General features: G+C 34.5%; 2 protein-coding genes across 2 annotated transcripts; one reads left to right on the plus strand and one right to left on the minus strand.

Moving 5' to 3' along the window:
- Positions 1-13,910: 13,910 nt before the first annotated feature.
- Positions 13,911-16,420, plus strand: LOC143592067 (exosome complex exonuclease rrp6-like). The gene is made up of 10 exons (XM_077072079.1): positions 13,911-14,001; positions 14,673-14,821; positions 14,895-15,026; positions 15,115-15,165; positions 15,253-15,349; positions 15,448-15,494; positions 15,582-15,798; positions 15,874-16,003; positions 16,101-16,143; positions 16,227-16,420. The coding sequence occupies exons 1-10, from the start codon at positions 13,947-13,949 to the stop codon at positions 16,302-16,304; spliced, it is 999 nt and encodes a 332-aa protein (XP_076928194.1). The 5' UTR covers positions 13,911-13,946; the 3' UTR covers positions 16,305-16,420.
- Positions 16,421-17,556: 1,136 nt separating this feature from the next.
- On the minus strand, positions 17,557-19,485 carry LOC143592068 (glutamyl-tRNA(Gln) amidotransferase subunit C, chloroplastic/mitochondrial-like). The gene is made up of 5 exons (XM_077072080.1): positions 19,244-19,485; positions 18,114-18,154; positions 17,915-17,970; positions 17,753-17,804; positions 17,557-17,658 (listed from the first exon to the last, which is right to left on the minus strand). Exons 1-5 carry the CDS (start codon positions 19,457-19,459, stop codon positions 17,583-17,585), a joined length of 441 nt encoding a protein of 146 aa, XP_076928195.1. The 5' UTR covers positions 19,460-19,485; the 3' UTR covers positions 17,557-17,582.
- Positions 19,486-20,025: the final 540 nt, after the last annotated feature.

Raw genomic sequence — 20,025 nt, forward strand, 5'->3', positions numbered from 1 at the left:
GACTCGGGGTCAACCCAATGAGCCGTCACACAAATGTATGAGTCGGGCGAACCATGAGGTACCGACCACACATCCGTTGTTAAGTTTACACCAGTTTGTAAGTTTGAAAAGTATGAAATTAGTTCGGATTTAGCGTTTTTCCATGCTTTAAGACAATCTCTTCTAAGGGTCGAACGACTTACGTGTTGGTAGCGTGGTTGAACATAGTTTTGCATCATCTCCGTGAATTGAGGGTTGTCGAAGTGGTTGAAAGGAAGTGTTTGTTGAATCACAAAGTTTGAAAACTGTTGACGTACCGCTTCAACGTCGTACGTAAACACCGCTCCTTGATTCGTCATCTCCGGCTGCGAACTACTTCCCGATTCGTCCTTCAAGGCCTTGCAAAAGGGCCTTTGTACATGCGCTTTTAAAGTGGAGTTTGCATCTTTGCCATAAAACTTCAAACAATGTTTGCATCGAGCTTTTTGGCTACCGTTAGACATTTCGCGTAGGTCGAAATGTTGCCAAACATCATGGTTTCGTTTCGTGGGGATGACCCGAACGACCGTTTCTCCCGTGTTCGAGGCACCCATGTTGACGGATGAGGCCATGATAATCGACTACGAAATAAGAGTGGTATACTCGAGTATGAAATAAACGACTACGAAATAAGAGCGTATGGAGTGGTAATGTGGTATAATTGAGCGTGAGATAACAAAATAATCGCGTATGAAATAAACGTTTAGAGCGTTTGGAGTTGTATAATCGAGTGTGATCTAACCAATACCCAACCTAAACTATATATAGATGTTTGTGGGGGTAAAATGGTAAAAAAAAAAAAAAAAACGGTCCAAAAACAAAAAAAAACGGGCATATAGCCGTTATAAACCGGTTAACCGGTTTTTCCATAACCGGTTAATAAAAAAAACCGGTTTTTCCATTAACCGGTTCGTTAACCGGTTTTGGATCTAGAACTTGTAACCGAAAGACGAACCGACGGTTTCTAAACCGGTCAAACCGATTTTTAAAAAACCGGTTTTCGTAAAAACCGGTTTCCGGTTTAAACCGGTTCCCCAACCGGGTTTTTTAGCCATCTCTAAAACAGTGAAATATGAGGGGAATGAACTCTCACCTTATTGCTTAGGCGAGTGTGCAATAAATAAGAATAAAAAGATAATAAAACAAGTAAATCGTCCTTTAACGCGTAGTCTGAGATAAATCGAACAGGCCTGAAACTTTGAGACAATAAACTAAAATTAAAACCTATAACATAGCCGTTGGAATCGATCCAAACGAATGTCTAGAACTCCAGTTGTGAGATATTTATCAAATAAGCGAGCCGGTACTAATCAGAATCCGAACAGTGAGTCGGAAGTCGGGTTTTGGTCAGCAGCCTTAAAATCTCAAGACAAACATAAAAGTCTTCTGGACCGAAAGTCGGTTCCGACCAAAAGTGATAGAAAATGATTGGTCAAAGTTATTGACCAATATGCCCTTAAACGGGTCGGAGTTAAATTGACCCTTCAATTCCCCTCAATCTCAGAAATTGATTGAGGGTTATTAACTAATGAGTAATAATGAACAACTTACAGTAAACAATAACAACTTACCCGGAAACTACTTGAATCGATGAGAAAACGGAGTCAAAGGTCAGTAATAAAGTAAAGTCAGCACAAACACTTGTAACTTTGAGTAAAATAGCAAGAATACAAGTGAAATCGTATGCTTAATGAGGGTGACGGTTGGGAGAGCTATTATTAGAGTTTAGGGAAGAGTTTGGCTGATGATTGATGGCTTGTCTATATAAGATATGTAAGCACAAGTTAATTTTAGTTAAAAAGCTTGTTTAAGTAACCAAATTTCGTTTAATGACTAAATCAACTGAAAACTCATCAAATTCGTTCTTGTTGAAGGGTTTAATGAATGTGGACATGTACCAAGTCTAGGATAGTTTTCTCGGGGCTTAAAACATACGATTCTGTCCAAAAATAACCGATTTTGCATTAAAATACGAACTAGAAATTAAAATAACAAAATGAGTTGTGCAGACATGTGGCCGCGCCACGCGACCACCTCACCTTCTTTAACCGCGCGGCGTGGCGTGGTCAAGGGAGTGAGGTGTTTTATTTTTGACAGATTTAGTCGTTGTGCTTGTTAAAGTGTTAATTTTTGGTATTTTTAAGAGTTTGAAGCACTAAATGACAAGTTTAAACAACACAAAGGGTATAAAATTAAAATACATCAAGAACTACTTATAAATATATGATTTTATTAATAACAAAGATCCGAATTACATTATAGAATCAGTTTAAACATAAACAAATACAAATATGAAAAGTCTGAGATATTACAGAAATAGCAATTTCATGGCCAAAGTTAATAAAATCCTATACTATTGTGAGTTTTAGTTCATATTTTTTTTTTCTTTTTAATTATTATGCTAGTAGCCTACTATCATGTTAGTGTTGTTTCTTTCGCTTACTTTGTCATGTGAGCCATCTTTCGTATACTTTACACCTTCATATAGAATTCAGGTTTCGTTAGCTCTTGCAGGATGGAATTGACTATTTTGGCTTGTTAGGTGCTATTCATTAAAAGACCATTTTATATATTACTTGGCCTTATACTATTTTTTTGAGAAACCCAAGTGTCGCATGTTGACCAACATTAACAACTTCAATTTGAGCCTTCATGAAAGCTAAAAACCTTTTTTATTCACGCCTAAACTAGGAATGGGCTAATAGAAACAACAAAAGAAAGTTTAAGGTGGTGAGTCTAAGGTAAACTAAATCAATAATAGGTGTCAATGAAAGAGAAATGGGTCTAGTCTCAAAATGTTATCATGTTAGATTCAACGCAATGGACGAGAAGGCGAATATGAAGGCATTCATTGAAGGCAAAAGTGGTGGGAACTATCTTTAATGCGGCTCACTTGACTCATTCTAAGTGAAGGCTTAGCCAACACACTTGACTCATTCTAAGTGAAGGCTTTTCCTTGGTGAATGTTCCGATGGTAATATGGAAATGTTGTTTTAGTGTTAAAACGCTTTTTTCTAGCGTTTAGGCTTCAAATTAATCTACATAAATCCTCTCTTTTCGGGATTGGTATTCCAAGCTCCGAGGTTAAAATATAGGCTAATATTGTCGGGTGTCGAGCATATTCTCTCCATTTTTCCTATTTGGGTGTTCCTGTCGGTCAGAATATGGCTCTTATTAAAGGGTGGGAGCCAATTATAGCTAAATTCCAAAAGCGTTTAGCTAAATGGAAGAGTAATCTTCTATCTATTCGGGTCGTTTTTTTTTTGTTGTTGAACGAGGACAACGGAGGAAATATTTTTGGTTTTTTACATTTTTTGTTTTTGATTTATATTGTGAGTCATAATTTTTTTATGAATTTTTTTGAATTTTTTGAGGAGTTTTATTAAGATCAAATTAAAACCCCTAAAAAAATTCAAAAAAATAATAAAAAAATCATAACTCAAAATACAAATCGAAAACAAAAAATGTAAAGAAAAAAAAAACAAAAATGTTTTTTACGTTGTCCTTGTTCAACAACAAAAAAAATAAAAAAATAACATAACTGATTCGAAACCCATTTTGGCCCGTTCCAACCTGTTCCACCCGAACTAGTTGACCCGAGAAATGAGCCGAAACTGAAATGGAAAACCAAAACTGAACCGAACTAATCGAAACCGAAAAAAATGATCAAACCGAAACTAAAAAACTGAAACCGAATAGAAATGAAACTGAAAAAACCGACCAAAACGAAACAAAAAAACAAAAACGAATCCGAAATCGAACAAAAAGAAACAAAAGAAACCGAAACCCAACCCGTCCAGTGCGAAAGCTCGTGTCGGCTCAAAACCTGATCTGAGCCAATACCTAAACCAAACTGGTTCCAATCCAAATCCCATTTCAACCCGAACTTGCACTTTCCCTTAAGACACTAACCCACATCGACCCATTTCGTTAAATTTGTTAACCCATTTTGACCCGAAAATACGTAGGTGGAATTCAAGTGACCCATTTAATTAAAATTTATGACCTAAATCAACCCATATAATTTTTAAAACAACCCAAATTGACCCATTTAAAATGGTTTGGGTCAAGATTGCCGCCCCTAGTTCCAACTCCACTGGTATTTGGAGTAAAATTTGTTCTTCTATTAATCGCCTCCATGAAAAAGATATTATCAAACATTCAGTTATTCAGAAAAAGATTGGTGATGGAGCTTCTTATAAATTTTGGAAGGAACAGTGGGTGGGAACATATAATTTAGCTTCTATGCTTCCTCGTCTATTTCAGGTTGAGTCCATCAAAGATTGTTCTGTTCTCGATAGAAGGCCTGATGCTTGTTGGAGGTGGAAATGGCGTAGGGCCCTCAGGGGGGTTATGAGATGTTACCGTTCAATGGTATTATCGATCTCTTGCTTGATATTCCCTCTCGGACAGCCCGGATTATTAGATTTGGAATTTGGACGGTTCTTCAGATTTTTTGGTTAAAGAGGTTAGGAAGAGTTCTGATCATGCTATTCTTCCTAGAGTTGAAAACGCCACTAGATGGAACAAGTTCATCCCTAAAAAAAGTAAACATTTTTGCTTGGTGTGCTCTTCTTGACAGGTTACCAGCACGCGAAAACCTTACTCAATTAGGGCTTGATATCCCTTCCATATTGTGTCCAATTTTCTATCACAAATGGAAACCATTAGTCATGTTCTTGGTCACTATCACGTTGCAAAGAAGACTTAGAGGCTAGTGGCGATCTGACTAGAGAAAAACTTTTTGGTTCCAGCGAATCTGAAGATTTTGTTGATGTTATTGGAATATTGGATGTTCTCGTATTAGTTTGAAACAAAAAGTATTAATTGAAGTGGTTTGCTTTACAACTTGGTGGACTCTTTGGAGATTCAGAAATAAGATTCTTTTTAGCTTAATAAGGTTAGAGGTGGAGATATTTTCAAGAATATTGTTCATTATTCTTTTTTAGGGTACACTAGTAGAATTCGTAGAGCTAGAGTCGCTTGGGATGAGTGCTCTCTTATTGATGTAAATACTTTTTTCAGCTCGAATAGTTTGTTTGGAGCTTGGTTTTATATTCCATGACAACTTTTAAAAAAAAATGTTAGTATTGTTTCTTTCGCTTACTTTGTCATCCGAGCGTTGTTTCTTTCGTATACTTTACACCTTATATAGAATTTAGGTTTCGGTAGCTCTTGCAGGATGGAATTGACTATTTTGGCTTGTTAGGTGCTATTCATTAAAAGACCATTTCATATATTACTTTGGCCTCATACTATTTTTTGAGAAACCCAAGTGTCGCATGCTGACCAACATGAACAACTTCAATTTGAGCCTTCATGAAAGCTAAAAACATTTTTTATTCAAGCCTAAACTAGGAATGGGCTAATAGAATCAACAAAAGAAAGTTTAAGGTGGTGAGTCTAAGGTAAAGTAAATCAACAATAGGCGTCTAAGAAAGAGAAATGGGTCTAGTCTCAAAATGTTATCGTGTTAGATTCAACGCGATGGACGAGAAGGCGAGCATGAAGGCATTCATTGAAGGCAAAAGTGGTAGGAACCATCTTTAAGGCGGCGCACTTGACTCATTCTAAGTGAAGGCTTAGCCAACACATTTAGGGGACTTGCTTGACTAGAAAAAAGTGTTCATCCTGGCTTTCACAAGCTTTTGAGTGAGGATATATGTTCTTCTAGCACCTCTCTTTTAGTCAAGTGGCTTCCTAGATCAGGAGTAGAAGTCGTAGCAAACAAGAGATGGTTATTAGTAAGAATGAAAATAAACATGATTTGCTAGCATGTCGTTGATGTAGGGGCATGATTTGCTAGCATGTCGTTGCTGTAGGGGCTTGCCTTTCAGTGGCTTTAAAATGGGCTAAAAGCATCCCCAATAAGAAGACACAAAAACATTAAAAAAAACACGTCTAGTCAACTGTCACATCATAAAAATATCATTATTTAAAAACACTCAAACCCATCCAATAAAAAATCATAAAAACACCCAAAAATCAAGAGAAATACAAATTTTGTCCTTTAAACATAGTTGATTTATGGATTAAGTCATTTAAAAAGTTTACTTTCAGTGGATGTCCTTTATATGACATGTTTATTTGATTTTCGTCCTTTTGAATAACTTTCATCTAAAATCCCAGTTAAGTCCAAGCATGTGCTTGGCATGTGATGGTCATAATAGTAGTTTCAACTCATTATTATTAATATATATAAACAAAACTCAAAAATATATTTAAATGATTATAATAAAACAAATGAATATATATGAAGTAATATAATCCATCTATCTTCTCTCTCTCCCTACTCACTCTCTCACCCTCTGTATTAGGACTGTTCAAATGGTAAGACCCTATCCTTTTACCTAATATCATACCTGGATCCTTTACCTTTTTAGGAAGAAATGTGGACCTGAGACCCTACCCTCTAAATAATAAAAGGGTCGGGTATAAAAAAGGATTTTAAGGGTCCAATCCTTTACCCTTTAAATATAGTTGATTTATGGATTAGGTCATTTAAAAGGTTTACTTTCAGTGGATGTCCTTTATATGACATGTTTATTTGATTTTCGTCCTTTTGACTAGCTTTCATCTAAAACCCCAGTTAAGTCCAAGCATGGGCTTGGCATGTGATGGTCATAATAGTAATTTCAACTCATTATTATTAATATATAAAAACAAAACTCAAAAATATATTTAAATGATTATAATAAAACAAATGAATATATATGAAGTAATATAATCCATCTATCTTCTCTCTCTCCCTACTCGCTCTCTCACCCTCTGTATTAGGACTGTTCAAATGGTAAGACCCTACCCTTTTACCTAATATCCTACCCGGATCCTTTACCTTTTTAGGAAGAAATGTGGACCTGAGACCATACCCTCTAAATAATAAAAGGGTCGGGTATAAATAAGGGTTTTAAGGGTCCAACCCTGTACCCTTTAAAGCAATAATCGCGGCTCATTTTATGCATTTACTAGTTGCATATCTCATATATGTGACATTTGAGCCAAAACAAGGTACATCTCAGTACGTATTTATCAATTAAGCAAATAAACGCCTTTTGCGTAACAAACGAACGATTAACCGAACGGGTCGGGTTATGACCCAGATATCTCAGGGGGCCATCTATAAGTGATATACAATCTATACAAGCTAAAATATTAGTAATATGGCCTTAGTTCGATAGCAAACAAGTTAAACGAAAACATGCTCGTTTAACTACCCGCTATAGATTTAAACGCGAAAGATAGTTACAAACCAAGCATTTTATCATCCGTAAAGCCAAAAAAGATTTACCAAACACTTATTTGAAATGTTTTAAGCGATTCGTGAAAATATTTTTGATTTTTACAAACGTATAGTATGTTTTTATAATTTTACACAAAACTAGCCGAAAAACACTCGTTTTCGCACTGTTTGACGCACCCGATATGTTTTTCGTGCCAAAAACCGAACCCAAAATAAATTTGGACTCCGCATTTCATGTCTGGGAATGTCAAACAATTCAATGGGTCAAAATTTAGTCAAAGGGGTGGCCCATGAAACTTGCGGCCGCCACCCCTTGGTATAATATTATTAGAATGTTTACTTAATACAAAAGCTACTTTAGATATTTTCTTGATCAAATTTCCAGAAACTAGAACCTACACCTGCTGCTCCTTAATATCCATAGCAAAAAACCTAAGGTAAAGGTTTATTTTGATCAAATTCATACATATTTAAACATGTTTAAATTCATATAAACATAGTTTGGTTACGAAAAATTACTTCTAACCGTGAAAAAACCCTAAAAATGGTCCAAAAACATATTTTGATCTTACACTTGTTAAGGAACCCTTTTTGATAAGTTTTTTTGGCCATAAACACAGATTAAAGGGTTGAAACGGCGTTTTTACGGTTCAAAAGTTCGTTTTTGTGCACTAGCCGAAACCCTAAGTTAAAGGGTTGTTCTATTGATGAAACTTGCTTGGTTTGTGATATAGGACTTGTACCTAGCCAACGTAGGAGCACAAGAGTTTGAAAAGTTGATTAGAAAGTCGGAAACGAGCCAAACCCGCTAAGGTAATGCCGAAACACTCACTTACTGGCTGTTTAGGTTAAGGTTGTGATGTACATATTTTTAGGTCTTGAAATTTTGCAGAGACATCAGAGACCATGTCATTGAGTCCCTGTTTAAATTTGGTAATTTTTCAACCATCCGAGAATATTTTGCGAATTTATTACCAAATTGGGACGTTTATTTGGGAAAAATAGCTAAAATACTTCAAAAATTATGAAATTTTTCTAGGAACTCAGATTTTATGTATTTTGATCACAAATGAATTTTGGGATCATTTGGAAAAGTCTAAAGGTGTTTTGTGTATATGCGTTCGTGTGAATTTTGATAACCGAATTTGGGCCGAAAAGAATATCGCATGAGCTTTTTACATTTTGAAATTGATACAGGTTGTTTTGGGACATAATTTGAGTATTCAAGAATTTTTGTGGAATTTTTGGAAATTTTTTGGGGTAAACGGATGATTTTCAGACGAAATATAGCTAATAAAATGAATTTTTATAAATTAATAAATCAATAAATAATTCCAAAAATATTTTTATAAAAATCTACATATTTTAATTGATAAGTGTCTAAATTTTCATAATTTAATGATTAACAGCTAATTAATTATGCTAATTTGAATATTAAACAAATTCAGTTTTCATAAAAACCGGCAAGTTCGCGATTAATGAACCTGCGGGAATATCAAAACACCAAGAGTGATCAAAAATCATATTTTTGGGCTAATTAAGTAAAAACGAACTTTTCTATGAGAAACCTGGACCATCCGGGTGGATTGTGCGCGTTTCTTCTTAAATCAAACTGAATAAACGGAAACGGGCCCCGTGGCTAATCCGGGACCCTAGTGTGTGATCCTTCTTTATAACTTAATCATTTTATTAACCAATACATTTACCCAAGCTTATTTTCCCATAACTGTTTTCTGAACGCGTAAACGAACAACTTGGCCCAGCTGGAAAAACGGGAATCTGAGCCAAGTTCAGTTCTAAGTATTAGACATTGAACAACATCACAACCTAAGCCTATTGCAACTTTCTGGGCATTCCAACTACACCCAGATTAGTTATACAGCCCAGTTTAGTATTGAGATTATAATAATAATATTAATATTATTATAATATTGATTATAGGAACTACTGATAAGCGGACCGAACAAACCACGAGCTGATACAGTACTGATTATCTACTAAACCGTGAGTTTCATGACCCCACTTCTAAACTGTTTTACAAACTTTTGGGGTGAAAAGCATGTTTGCTTATATCTATATACTTATCTGAAACATGTGATGATATGAATTATCTAAGTGCTAACACATGAAAGTCCCCACTAACACAGTGATTAACTTCGAGCCGGTGGCTTGTGAATAGTACTATTGGTTTGACAAACCCAGGCGGGGCCAGCACAGTTGCTGAGACATTATCCCGTTTGCACATGTCCATATTTTTACGAACCAGCTATGTAGTGTTAGACATAGCTACCGGGGCATGTTGTGGGCGGAAAGGGGCTACAGTGGTTGATTGAGCGTGGGAAATGGAAGCACGCAGCACGAACAGTCCAGGCTTCACTGTAGCTTAGCATAATTACATCACATACATCATTTACATACATACTTATTTTATAATTACAAGTGTTAACTTGTGAATACTCGTAACTATTTTCTTGAAACTCGTGAAACTCACCAACTCTAGTAGTTGACCCGTTTTAAACTGCTTTTCAGGGTTACCGAAGTTGGAAAATCCGTGATTGTGTGCTATCTGTTACTAAACGTGATCGATACGGTGTGAATAGAGGTAAGGTTACCAGTGTGAGTAGAGTAGCTTATGAGTATATTTTGTTGTAACACCTAGTTTGTAGTCAAAGATAGATCAATGTAATATAATGTAAATTAGTTGTAATGTTTCTTTATAAACAATGTTGTTGATACCAGAGGTGTCTGTTACATTCCCGTTTTACGCTTCCGCATTGTGCTAGTCGGGGTATGACATATATGACTTTAATATATGAATCTTAGAACAATTATACTTTCATTTAACAACACAGTAAACTCTAACTTTGAAAGTTTATCAACTATTTGAACAGATGCAAATAATATTCACATTCACAAATTACATGTAGAAAACAATTCAGTTATTTTCATATATATATGTTTCCATTCAGTACTATGGCCTTTTGTTTTTATTTTTCTTAGTAGTTGGGAAATTTATAATGAATCATATATAAAATACAAGCCTCTCCTACATTTCAGATTAACCGCGAATCTGATGTATATCTATCTAAAAACTACTAAACGGGTCAAGGGTTTGAAAAAGGTTCGGACCCTTGAAACCCTTTTAACCTTTAAGGTGAAATTTAAATACCCTTCACCCGACCTATATTATATATTCGGGTATAATTAAGGGTTTTGCAAGTCGGGTAAAAGGGTTTCAAGGGTCTTACCCTTATCTTGCTCACCCCTACTCTGTACAACTTCTTCTTCAATTGAACACCCGCCCACCACTCCCAAAAACCCTAATTTCTTTCGATCTTCACTAGTTTTAATTATGGAACAAAGTACCTTGGTTTCTTGTTTGGTTTAGGAACGAAGATCGGCAAGATTATGGTTTGATTTTGAAAAATATTCTCTCATTTTTCCGGCACACGACGTTGACTTTACCGCCTTTCTTGAACATGCAATCATGATCTCACAACACATCAGAGTGGTGAGCAAATTGTCGATGTGGCATAGACTGAACGCCCGAGGGAATCCATCCCCAACTCCAGCAACCTACGCACAACACCATCCCCACTTCTAAGCTTGTCAGAACCTTCGTCCTTAACTCCGGCGACCTACAACTCACAAGAACCCCCAAATATTTTTCCCCATCTCTGTTAGGGTTCGTTCATCAAATTCAGATCCGCTTTAAACCCTGCCGAAGTTATGCCCTAATCAACAATATCAACCATCCTCGCCTGAAACCGCCTCCATTAGATATTCTGACATTTTTAGGGAGGTTGAGATGATGATTTCTAATGGGGTTTCAGATGGTGATTCAAGAAAGATTAATATTGTAAACCCTACAAAGTTGACTTACCATAGAACGCTTCCAATTCTGCTTGATCGAGGGCTTTCTCGAATGTATAATCATGGTTCCATGATTCTTTCGTTCGTTTATATGATTGTGACGGATGATCAGGTGGATGTGCTTAATTCAATCTGGTTTAGAAACTTTAGATTAACTGATTTGGGGTTGAAATGTTATGATAAATGGCTTTGGGGTTACATCTAGGGTTAAGAGAGAGAAGATATGTGACATGTTTAAGAGAAATGTTAAAAGACCAAAAAACCCCTCACGTGTTAGTCACATGCAAACACTTAACGAAGGAATTGGATGGTAGTTAGTCAAAATGATGAAAATCAAATAAACATGTCATATAAAGGATATCGTCTGAAAGTAAACTTTTTAAATGACCTGATCCATAAACGAGCTATGTTTAAAGGACAAAATTTGTGATTCTGTCCCCAAAAATGTTGTCACGTCATCACTACCTTTTACATTCTACACCATTTTTTTAACAAACTTTTTCTCATAATAATTCAAAACCTAACCCTCCTTGGTTTCATCATCTATAAAAATCATTGTTTTTTCTACTTCTTGTGAAAGAACTAATTTGAAAAATGAGTTCTAAAATGAACACATCTCATAAAATGTCTTATTCTGAATGGTCTAAGCCCTTTATGAATAGAGTTTGTAAGTTAATTGTAACTCTCGGAGAAAAGTTTGATTTTATGTAAGATACTAAGATATGAGAGGAGGTTATTTAGTTATCTCCCTCCATGAAGTCATACTAACTAGCAAGTTATCTGCTCCTTAGGAGACATTAAGTCAACTCGCGATAGATAATACTTTAACTTGTTAAGGAAGAGCTAGGAGGAACATTCGCCAACAAGCTGCCTCTGGATATATTTAAAAACAAAGAAATATGTTTCAGTTTATTTGAGAATGCTATGTTAATGTATTGTTCTCTTTACTCCAACTTTGAAATTTGGAGACTTAGGTGCTGTTTGTTTTTTCAGAAGTAAAATGTCTGCAATATGCGAACCACATCTGCAATCATCTGTAGAAGAAGAGGTGGACCAAACCTCTGCAGTCTGCAAGAAGAAGACTGATTGTTTTTTAACGTCTGCAAACTGCTAAAATAAAACAGAAATTTTTAAATAAGCTGAAATTTAAATAAAAAAGTTATTCAACATCGAAATTTAAATAATAGTCAAACAACAATGCAATAATATTCATAAAACAACACGAACATTTTTTTCAAATAATCTATTCGGTACTTTGCATTAACTACTTCGCAATTTCATCTCGTAACTGCGTCATATATTCACGATCTGATGTAGTGCCATGTGCTTCAACCTCGTCTTCATCAGCAACGTGCACATGAGTATTTCTGAATAACACATCTGGTTTTTCGTATTGTTCAAACAACTCATTGCTCAAACCTTCTTTCCTAATACAATAAATCAAACTAAAACATAATCAATATTCAAGTGGTCAATTAATATTAATAAACAATAAAACCTAAACCTAAGCATCTATCTAACAAGATTCATAAGTTAATACAAAGATAGAAAACAATAATTGTTTCAATGTACAAATCTAATACAAGAAATCAAACCAAAACATAATCAATATTCAAAATACATATAACAAATCTAATACAAGAAGTAAAACCAAAACACAATAATTGTTTCAATGTACAAATCTAATACAATCTTACCTTGACAAAGATTCCGTTGGTGGAGGAGCGGCGGTGCGGTGCGGCGCGGCGCGGCAATGGAGCAGCGGCGGTGGTGGAGATCGCGGTGGTGTAGGTCGCCGGTAGTGGAGGTCGGGGAGGAAAAGAAGGGGAGATGGTAGGGGAGGAGATGAAGGGAAGGAGAAGGAGAAGGTAGAATGAAAAGGGGCTACGGTTTGATAGAAAATGCAGAAGATGTGAAAAGAGGTTGGTCCATGTCTTCTAAGATAAGAGGGCGCGAAGACGTTTTTTAATGAAATGTCTTTAGAAAAACAAATAGTCTTCAAGCCTAAAGGTCTGCGCGTGGTCTGTGCGACGTAAACATAAGAGGCCAGGAAGATCTTCTGACAAAAAACAAACACCACCTTAGATTTTTAGAATGTTTCATTTGGACATTCCGTTTCTAAACATTCCACATTTTCAGATTTTTTTAATGAAATCAAATTAATCCAACTTCCTTTCTACTTCACTTTAAGTAAACTAGTAAAAAAAAGCCGAAAAGATAAAACAAGAAACAATTAGTTTAGTTTCTTAATGTTGTACGTTGGACTAATAAAGTAATAATAATTACAAAAGCTTACAGTTTCTATCTAAATGTTCACATTCCAATGAATAAGTTTTAGCTCAACAAGTATAGAAGAGAAAGTAAAGACTTGAGCTAGCGATCGTAAGATCTCAAGTTTGAATCTTTTTCCAATTGCGTTTTAAAGTAGTTAAGGTCTTCAGACTAGCGGCTTTTCCCCGAAGCAGGAGATGATAGGCCTTTAGGCCGGCGGTTTTTCACAGCCACTTTAAAAATCTGTATTTTCTCTGCCCCAATCACAACACTCTAAATCACTTATTAATTATAAAAATCTCACCGGCATATATTATATCTTTTATATATGTTGTATATACGATGAGCATGGTTTTTATATTTTATATTGTGTTATTATTTAAATAGTAGCAAAATTGTAGCGTACAACTCCGTAATGCATGTCTAAATCAGTCCAATCGTAAAAGAAAATCAAATCTGGCGTATGTCTATCTATAGTCAGTAAAGATCGGAGGCGTTACTTTCTTGATTGATCCGCTGCTTGGATGGTTCCATCATCATCGCCATGGCTTCTCCCTCTCACCATCTGACCCCCATCCCACTTCCATCTGAACCCCCTGGTATTATTATTAATCCCCTTTTCATTTAGGGTTTTATAACTTCTTCAATACCCAATTTGATCCTGCCAATTTCACGACTTTATAAAAGGGTTGTGTAAGTGTTTGATAGATTGTGAATACCCACTTTTGCAATCAGTGAAATTGAATCTGTTTCTTAAGTTTTTGTGTTTTCTTGATTTGGGAAAAATAGCTATTTGGGGCAAATTACTGATGCTGCTTTTAGGGTTCTTGTAAGTGATAGTCAAATCAAACATCTACTTTTGAAATCAGTTATTGCAAGTTTAAACAGTTATTATGTCAGAGCAACTGATATGGATTGTCAAAAGACTGTCACCCTGTAATCTAGTTTAATTTTCATAGCTACTTTTGTACTGTAACATAGTTATCATTTTTTTGTTTAATTTTATACTTTTATATATTTAAGGGGTGTTTGGGATTGAGTTTGAAAAATGATTATTAGGTTATTGGCTTTTTCAAGAAGCCATTTTGAAAAGCCAGGATTTGGGGCTTTTGAAAAACTGTTTTTTAACCTTTTCAAAAAACTAAAATAGGAAAGATTTTTGTGATTGTCAAACACATTTTAATTTATTGACTTTTTGAAAACACCAATAAGCCAATAAGCATTTTTCAAACTCAATCCCAAACATGCTCTTACTAGAAGTTATTTTCAGGTGGTGAAGGAGTTCCGGTCCACATTGTTACTCATGCAAGTCAACTTCCAACTGATTTTTTGAAACCGACTCCCGATAAGAAATTGGTGATTGGTTTTGATTGTGAAGGTGTTGACCTTTGCCGCAATGGAACTTTATGTATTATGCAGGTAAATTTGTTGACTCTTGGTCAATTTTATTATTAGTGTATATTCTTAATAAACCATTATTTTTGGCTTTCAGTTGGCTTTTCCAGATGCTGTATACTTAGTCGATGCAATTGAGGGTGGAAGAGCACTTGTGGAAGCGTGTAAGCCTGCACTTGAATCTAGTAATGTCTTGAAAGTTATTCATGACTGTAAACGAGATAGTGAGGTCTTTAGTTTATTTAATTCCGTTACGACATTTTCATTTTTTTAAATAATATTGTTTGTCTAATGTCTTGCATACTTCTATTTTGTAGGCATTGTATTTTCAATTCAATATTAAGTTAAACAATGTATTTGACACCCAGGTGACGGTCGCTGCATCACACGTCAATACTTTTATAACTCTTTATTATTATTAATCACGTCATAATAACTATTTATTTGTGGCACAGATTGCTTACACTTTGATTGAAGAGCAAGAAGGTGTGACAAAAGTACCAGACGACTACATATCATTTGTTGGTCTTCTTGCTGACCCGCGTTACTGTGGTACTTTTGACCCTCTTTATAAATTTTTTTTCTTGCATTTTATAACATTTTAAATATATTGTATAACTTGCATTCTCACATTTAGGCTTTGGAAACAGGTATATCTTATCTTGAGAAGCAAGAAGTTAGAGTTCTTCTCAGGCAGGTTCGTGCACGTGTAAATCAATGTCCATTTTGTTACAAAATAGGTTTCGGGAAATGATATTATAATTATAATCTGAAAATGTTCCAGGACCCAAATTTTTGGAAATATAGGCCATTGTCTGAACTGATGGTGCGTGCAGCTACAGACGATGTTCGTTTTCTTCTGTATATATATAACAAAATGGTGGTAAAAATGAACCAAAAATCATTGTGGTATCTTGCGGTTCGCGGTGCTTTATATTGTCGTTGTTTCTGCATTAGTGATAATAATTATGCAGACTGGCCACCTCTCCCTCCAATTCCCGGTTTGTTTTTTTATTAATTTATTTATTATTCTGTTATGTTTTTTTGTATGATTCTAATTAAATGGTTTATTGCAGAGGAGATTTTTACAGATAATAAGGCTCTTGAGGAAGAGATACTAGGGGTCGTTGATGTTCCACCGGGGAAGATGGGTCGCGTTATTGGAAGAAAAGGAGCTTCCATTATGGCTATTAAGGAGTCTTGCAAGTAATTAATATTCTTTTATTTTATATATATATATATATATATATATATATATTGTTTTGTCTTATTTCTAATCATAATGAGTTTGTTGTACTGGCAGTGCTGAAATATTCATTGGAGGTGACAAGGGACCACCAGACAAGGTTAGTAAATATTGCATCGCATCTTACATTCTTGTTTGTTATGAAATCATCCCGGCCCGACACTCGCAATTTTGTTTTCATAGGTTTTTGTAATCGGGACAGTGAAGGAAGTGAGGAAAGCTGAAGCGATATTAAGGGGAACAATGCTGGACGTTTATTAGTAAAATGCATATGTTCAACATATTGTGTAATAAGCCAACTGAGAAAAGGAAGATGGCTACCTTTAGTTTTTAAGATATGTGGGATGTTTCATATTAATACCATTGTGTTTCTTGCATGTAGGGATTTTTTTTTTTTAAATATAAAATTGCTAGTTTGTGCACCCACACATTGGCTGGTGTTGTGGTGGATTGAGCTACGATGCATGGAAACCGTTCCGGTTGATGGCTTGATTAAAACAGGATCTCGTCGATTGTTTATGAATGACTAATGCCAAGAAACTATGTTATTACCGTAATAAATTAATTCTTTTGAAATAAAACGGGTTAAAAGGTTGTAAACATTTCGAAAAAAAATATTTAAAAAAAAAGACAGTTGTAAACTATGTTCAACATGCATTTTTACTCATTTGAATAGTTAATCAAAGATAGCGAATAAAGTAGATTTTATTAGGTTGACATGTTTAATAATCTTTTAACATGTTTACAACTTGATAATTTCTAGCCAACTGTTTGATATGTTTAAATAAATGGGTTAAGCGGATGGTGATGACGGTAATGATAAGTTTATAATTTAAAGAATTAGAATTGGAACTACTAGATGAGATGATATTTAGATTTGAGTTGAAATATGCCAACCAATTGAAAACTATTTTTAAAAAAAAATCATGTTGATTTATAAACTTGTTAAAAAACTAAAATGAAACAGTGTTGATGGTGATGGTGGTGACAATAGTTGTGAGGGAGTAATTTCAAATTCTTTGGTTATCATGTAGAAGAAAAGTTGATTTTTTACATGAGAAGATTCATTTTCATTTTCCAATCAAATATGTTCCTTTTATTGATTGACGAACAAGCATACACTAAATGGTTAGCTATTAAATTGACTCACATTATTGATACAAAAGTAGACTACAGTCTGCATCTGAAAAAAAATGCTTGAAAATTTTGAGCCAATAGTTGAAGCAAGCAACAAAACACATTAATTGATCTACAATGTTTTAGACCTGCATTAATCACCGAGAATTGGATATGATTATGCACCTAAACTAATCCTCAAATGCGCAAAATAACATTTAGCTTCAACACTCTAAACAACAAAGCCTAACAAGGAAAAAAGTAAAATGTCAAATAATAGTAAACCGTATGAATTGATATTGAAGTTTACATGAGAGAGAAGCAACCCATAACCGAGAAACCTGAAAATGTCAAAAATGGTCAAATAATAAGGGGAAAAAAACTAAATACTTTTCTTTCAAATGAAATGCTAACCTTACTGTGTTAATCCTTGTTCAAGACTTTGGGAACTTTGATGTATGGCTCCTCATAACTTGGAATAGCAGCTATTATAGCCTCCCTGTCACCAAATCATTACATTGTTTTCAAAATATATACAAAAACAACCTATCACGAACGCTAAAATCAAGCCAAAAAAAAAAAAAACATAGTACCTGTTGTCAAATGTTTCGGGACTATCCTCTCGAAAGCTTCCTGCTTCAGTATCTATAACAAGAAACATAACATTTGTATGTTATCCCAAACATAAAAGATCGTCTACACATAAATTTTAAAAGAAAGCACGATATATACAACACGTGTTAAAGTCCACGCACCTGGGCGTATGGCTGGTTCAACACTTTGAAGATCCACATCTTGAAGCTGCCCAAACCTATTCCACAACACATGTTAAGTCACGCCATTTAAACTCGTCAATCTTTAAATAAACATATAACACAATCACAACAGTTCAAGATAAGTTCAATTCGATTGGTTGAAAACTGAAACACATATTATCAAGTAAAAGAGGATTACCAGTCTACCACTTGCTGAATTTTGGGGGCAAACTCTTCAGCCTATATGCATCAAGACCAAAATATACAGTCAACTTATTCCATGCGAGTTCGTTTCACAGAATTCGAGGGAATTCAAAGGAATTGGAATTAAAATCCCATGGCATGACGTGTTTGTTTCGTTGGAATTGGAAACTTAATTCCGTTTGGTGTGTTCAGTACAAAGAATTGGAATTGGAATTCAATTCCTTCAAATTCCTTTAAATAAAGGAATTCCAAATCCTTCCAAAATGTGGAGGAATTCAAGTAAATTCATTGGAATATTTTCTCGAGATTTTTTTTCTTTTTCTTTTTTATTTTTTGTGGAACGAGGACAACGGATAAAACATTTTAGTTTTTTCACTTTTTTTGTTTTTGATATATTTTTTGAGTTATGAATTTTTTATCATTATTTTTGAATATTTTTTTGAGGGGTTTTTTATCTTAATAGAAAACCTCTAAAAAAATTTTAAAAAAATCATAACACAAAATATAAATAAAAAACAAAAAATCTAAAAAACTAAAAAACTAAAATGTTTTCGTTGTTATCCCCGTTAAAAAAAACGATTCCAATTCATTTGTGGTGATAGATTACAATTCATTTGTCAAACGAGCACATCAAGAATGGAACTGGATTTCAATTCTTTCCAATTCCAAATCCTATTGGAATGTTTAGATTCCAAATCGAATTCTTTCCAATTCCAAATCCTATGCAAATTCCAATTCCAATTCCAATTCAATTCCATTCTGTGAAACAAACGCGCCCTAATTAGTGTTGTAAAAATTGGAAAGAAATCAACGACTAGCCAGTATTCGGTGAGCTACTGATTAATTTTTAGCTAATCGGTGACATCACTCGGTCAAAAATTGCCCCAAGTCTGTCAAAAATCAGACCTTTTGTTAAAAAAAATCTAATTTTTTGAAAGGCAATCGAACCTTGGCTTTTCTTATTGATATGTTATGTTTACGTTTAATTTAACTGTTTATGTTTCAAGTATTTATTGAACATCTCTATCCAAATAATTGCTAGTCAGTACTTCATCGCCCGACTAGCGAGTTCTACAACCCTGTTCAATCTACTTTTTTTAACCGTGTGAATAATCGAGCAGTTACTTCCTGTGGAGTAAGAGAGATACGAGCTGTTTCTGCTAAACGGGCGACATCAGGTCTCTCCAAACTGGAATGAACCGCGTACTCCCGGACTCCAACTCTATGCATCCTCTCAGTCGGTCTAAAGGTTCGACGAACTCCATAATTTGTGAAGTGATTGAGCAAAATATGATCAGGTTTAAATGCTGGGGATAGTAGAAGTAATGCTCTGCTTCCCATTATTATTATTATTATTATTATTATTATTATTATTATTATTATTATTATTATTATTATTATTATTATTATTATCCCTGCAATCTAGATTTAAAAATAAATAATTCAATACATAAATAAAACTAATGTATGGAATTTGTAGCCAAAACCTCTAAAATTAGACCAATTTATCAGAAAAAAATATGAAATTTAAAGTTTTCAATAAGAATTATGTATCTATTGTCTACAGAACAAATTAAACCCTAATTATAGTAAAACAATCAAATGGAAGAAAATTATACCTGTGAATTCAGATATTTGATGATGATAACGAGCGAATGGCAAGAGATGTGACAAAATGAGTTTTGGGTAAATGGTTTAAGGGTTTTGTTTCGGGCCGATTTAGACCCGTTTTTCTTTTACCATATTTTTCTTTATAAAAAAAGTTATTTTAAGTATATATTTTTTAAACTTCGTCATCATAGCATCCACAATAAAGAGGTAGAAATCAACAAAAAGCATGTCTTGTTAGCTGCCGCATCATAAAAATATTGTTTTAAAAATACACAAAACTCACTAAATAGAGAATT

Source organism: Bidens hawaiensis, unplaced genomic scaffold (genome assembly GCF_021521415.1).
Source record: "Bidens hawaiensis isolate Kalapana, Puna unplaced genomic scaffold, B.hawaiensis_p1.1 tig00040498_1, whole genome shotgun sequence".
Taxonomy (NCBI): Eukaryota; Viridiplantae; Streptophyta; class Magnoliopsida; order Asterales; family Asteraceae; genus Bidens; species Bidens hawaiensis.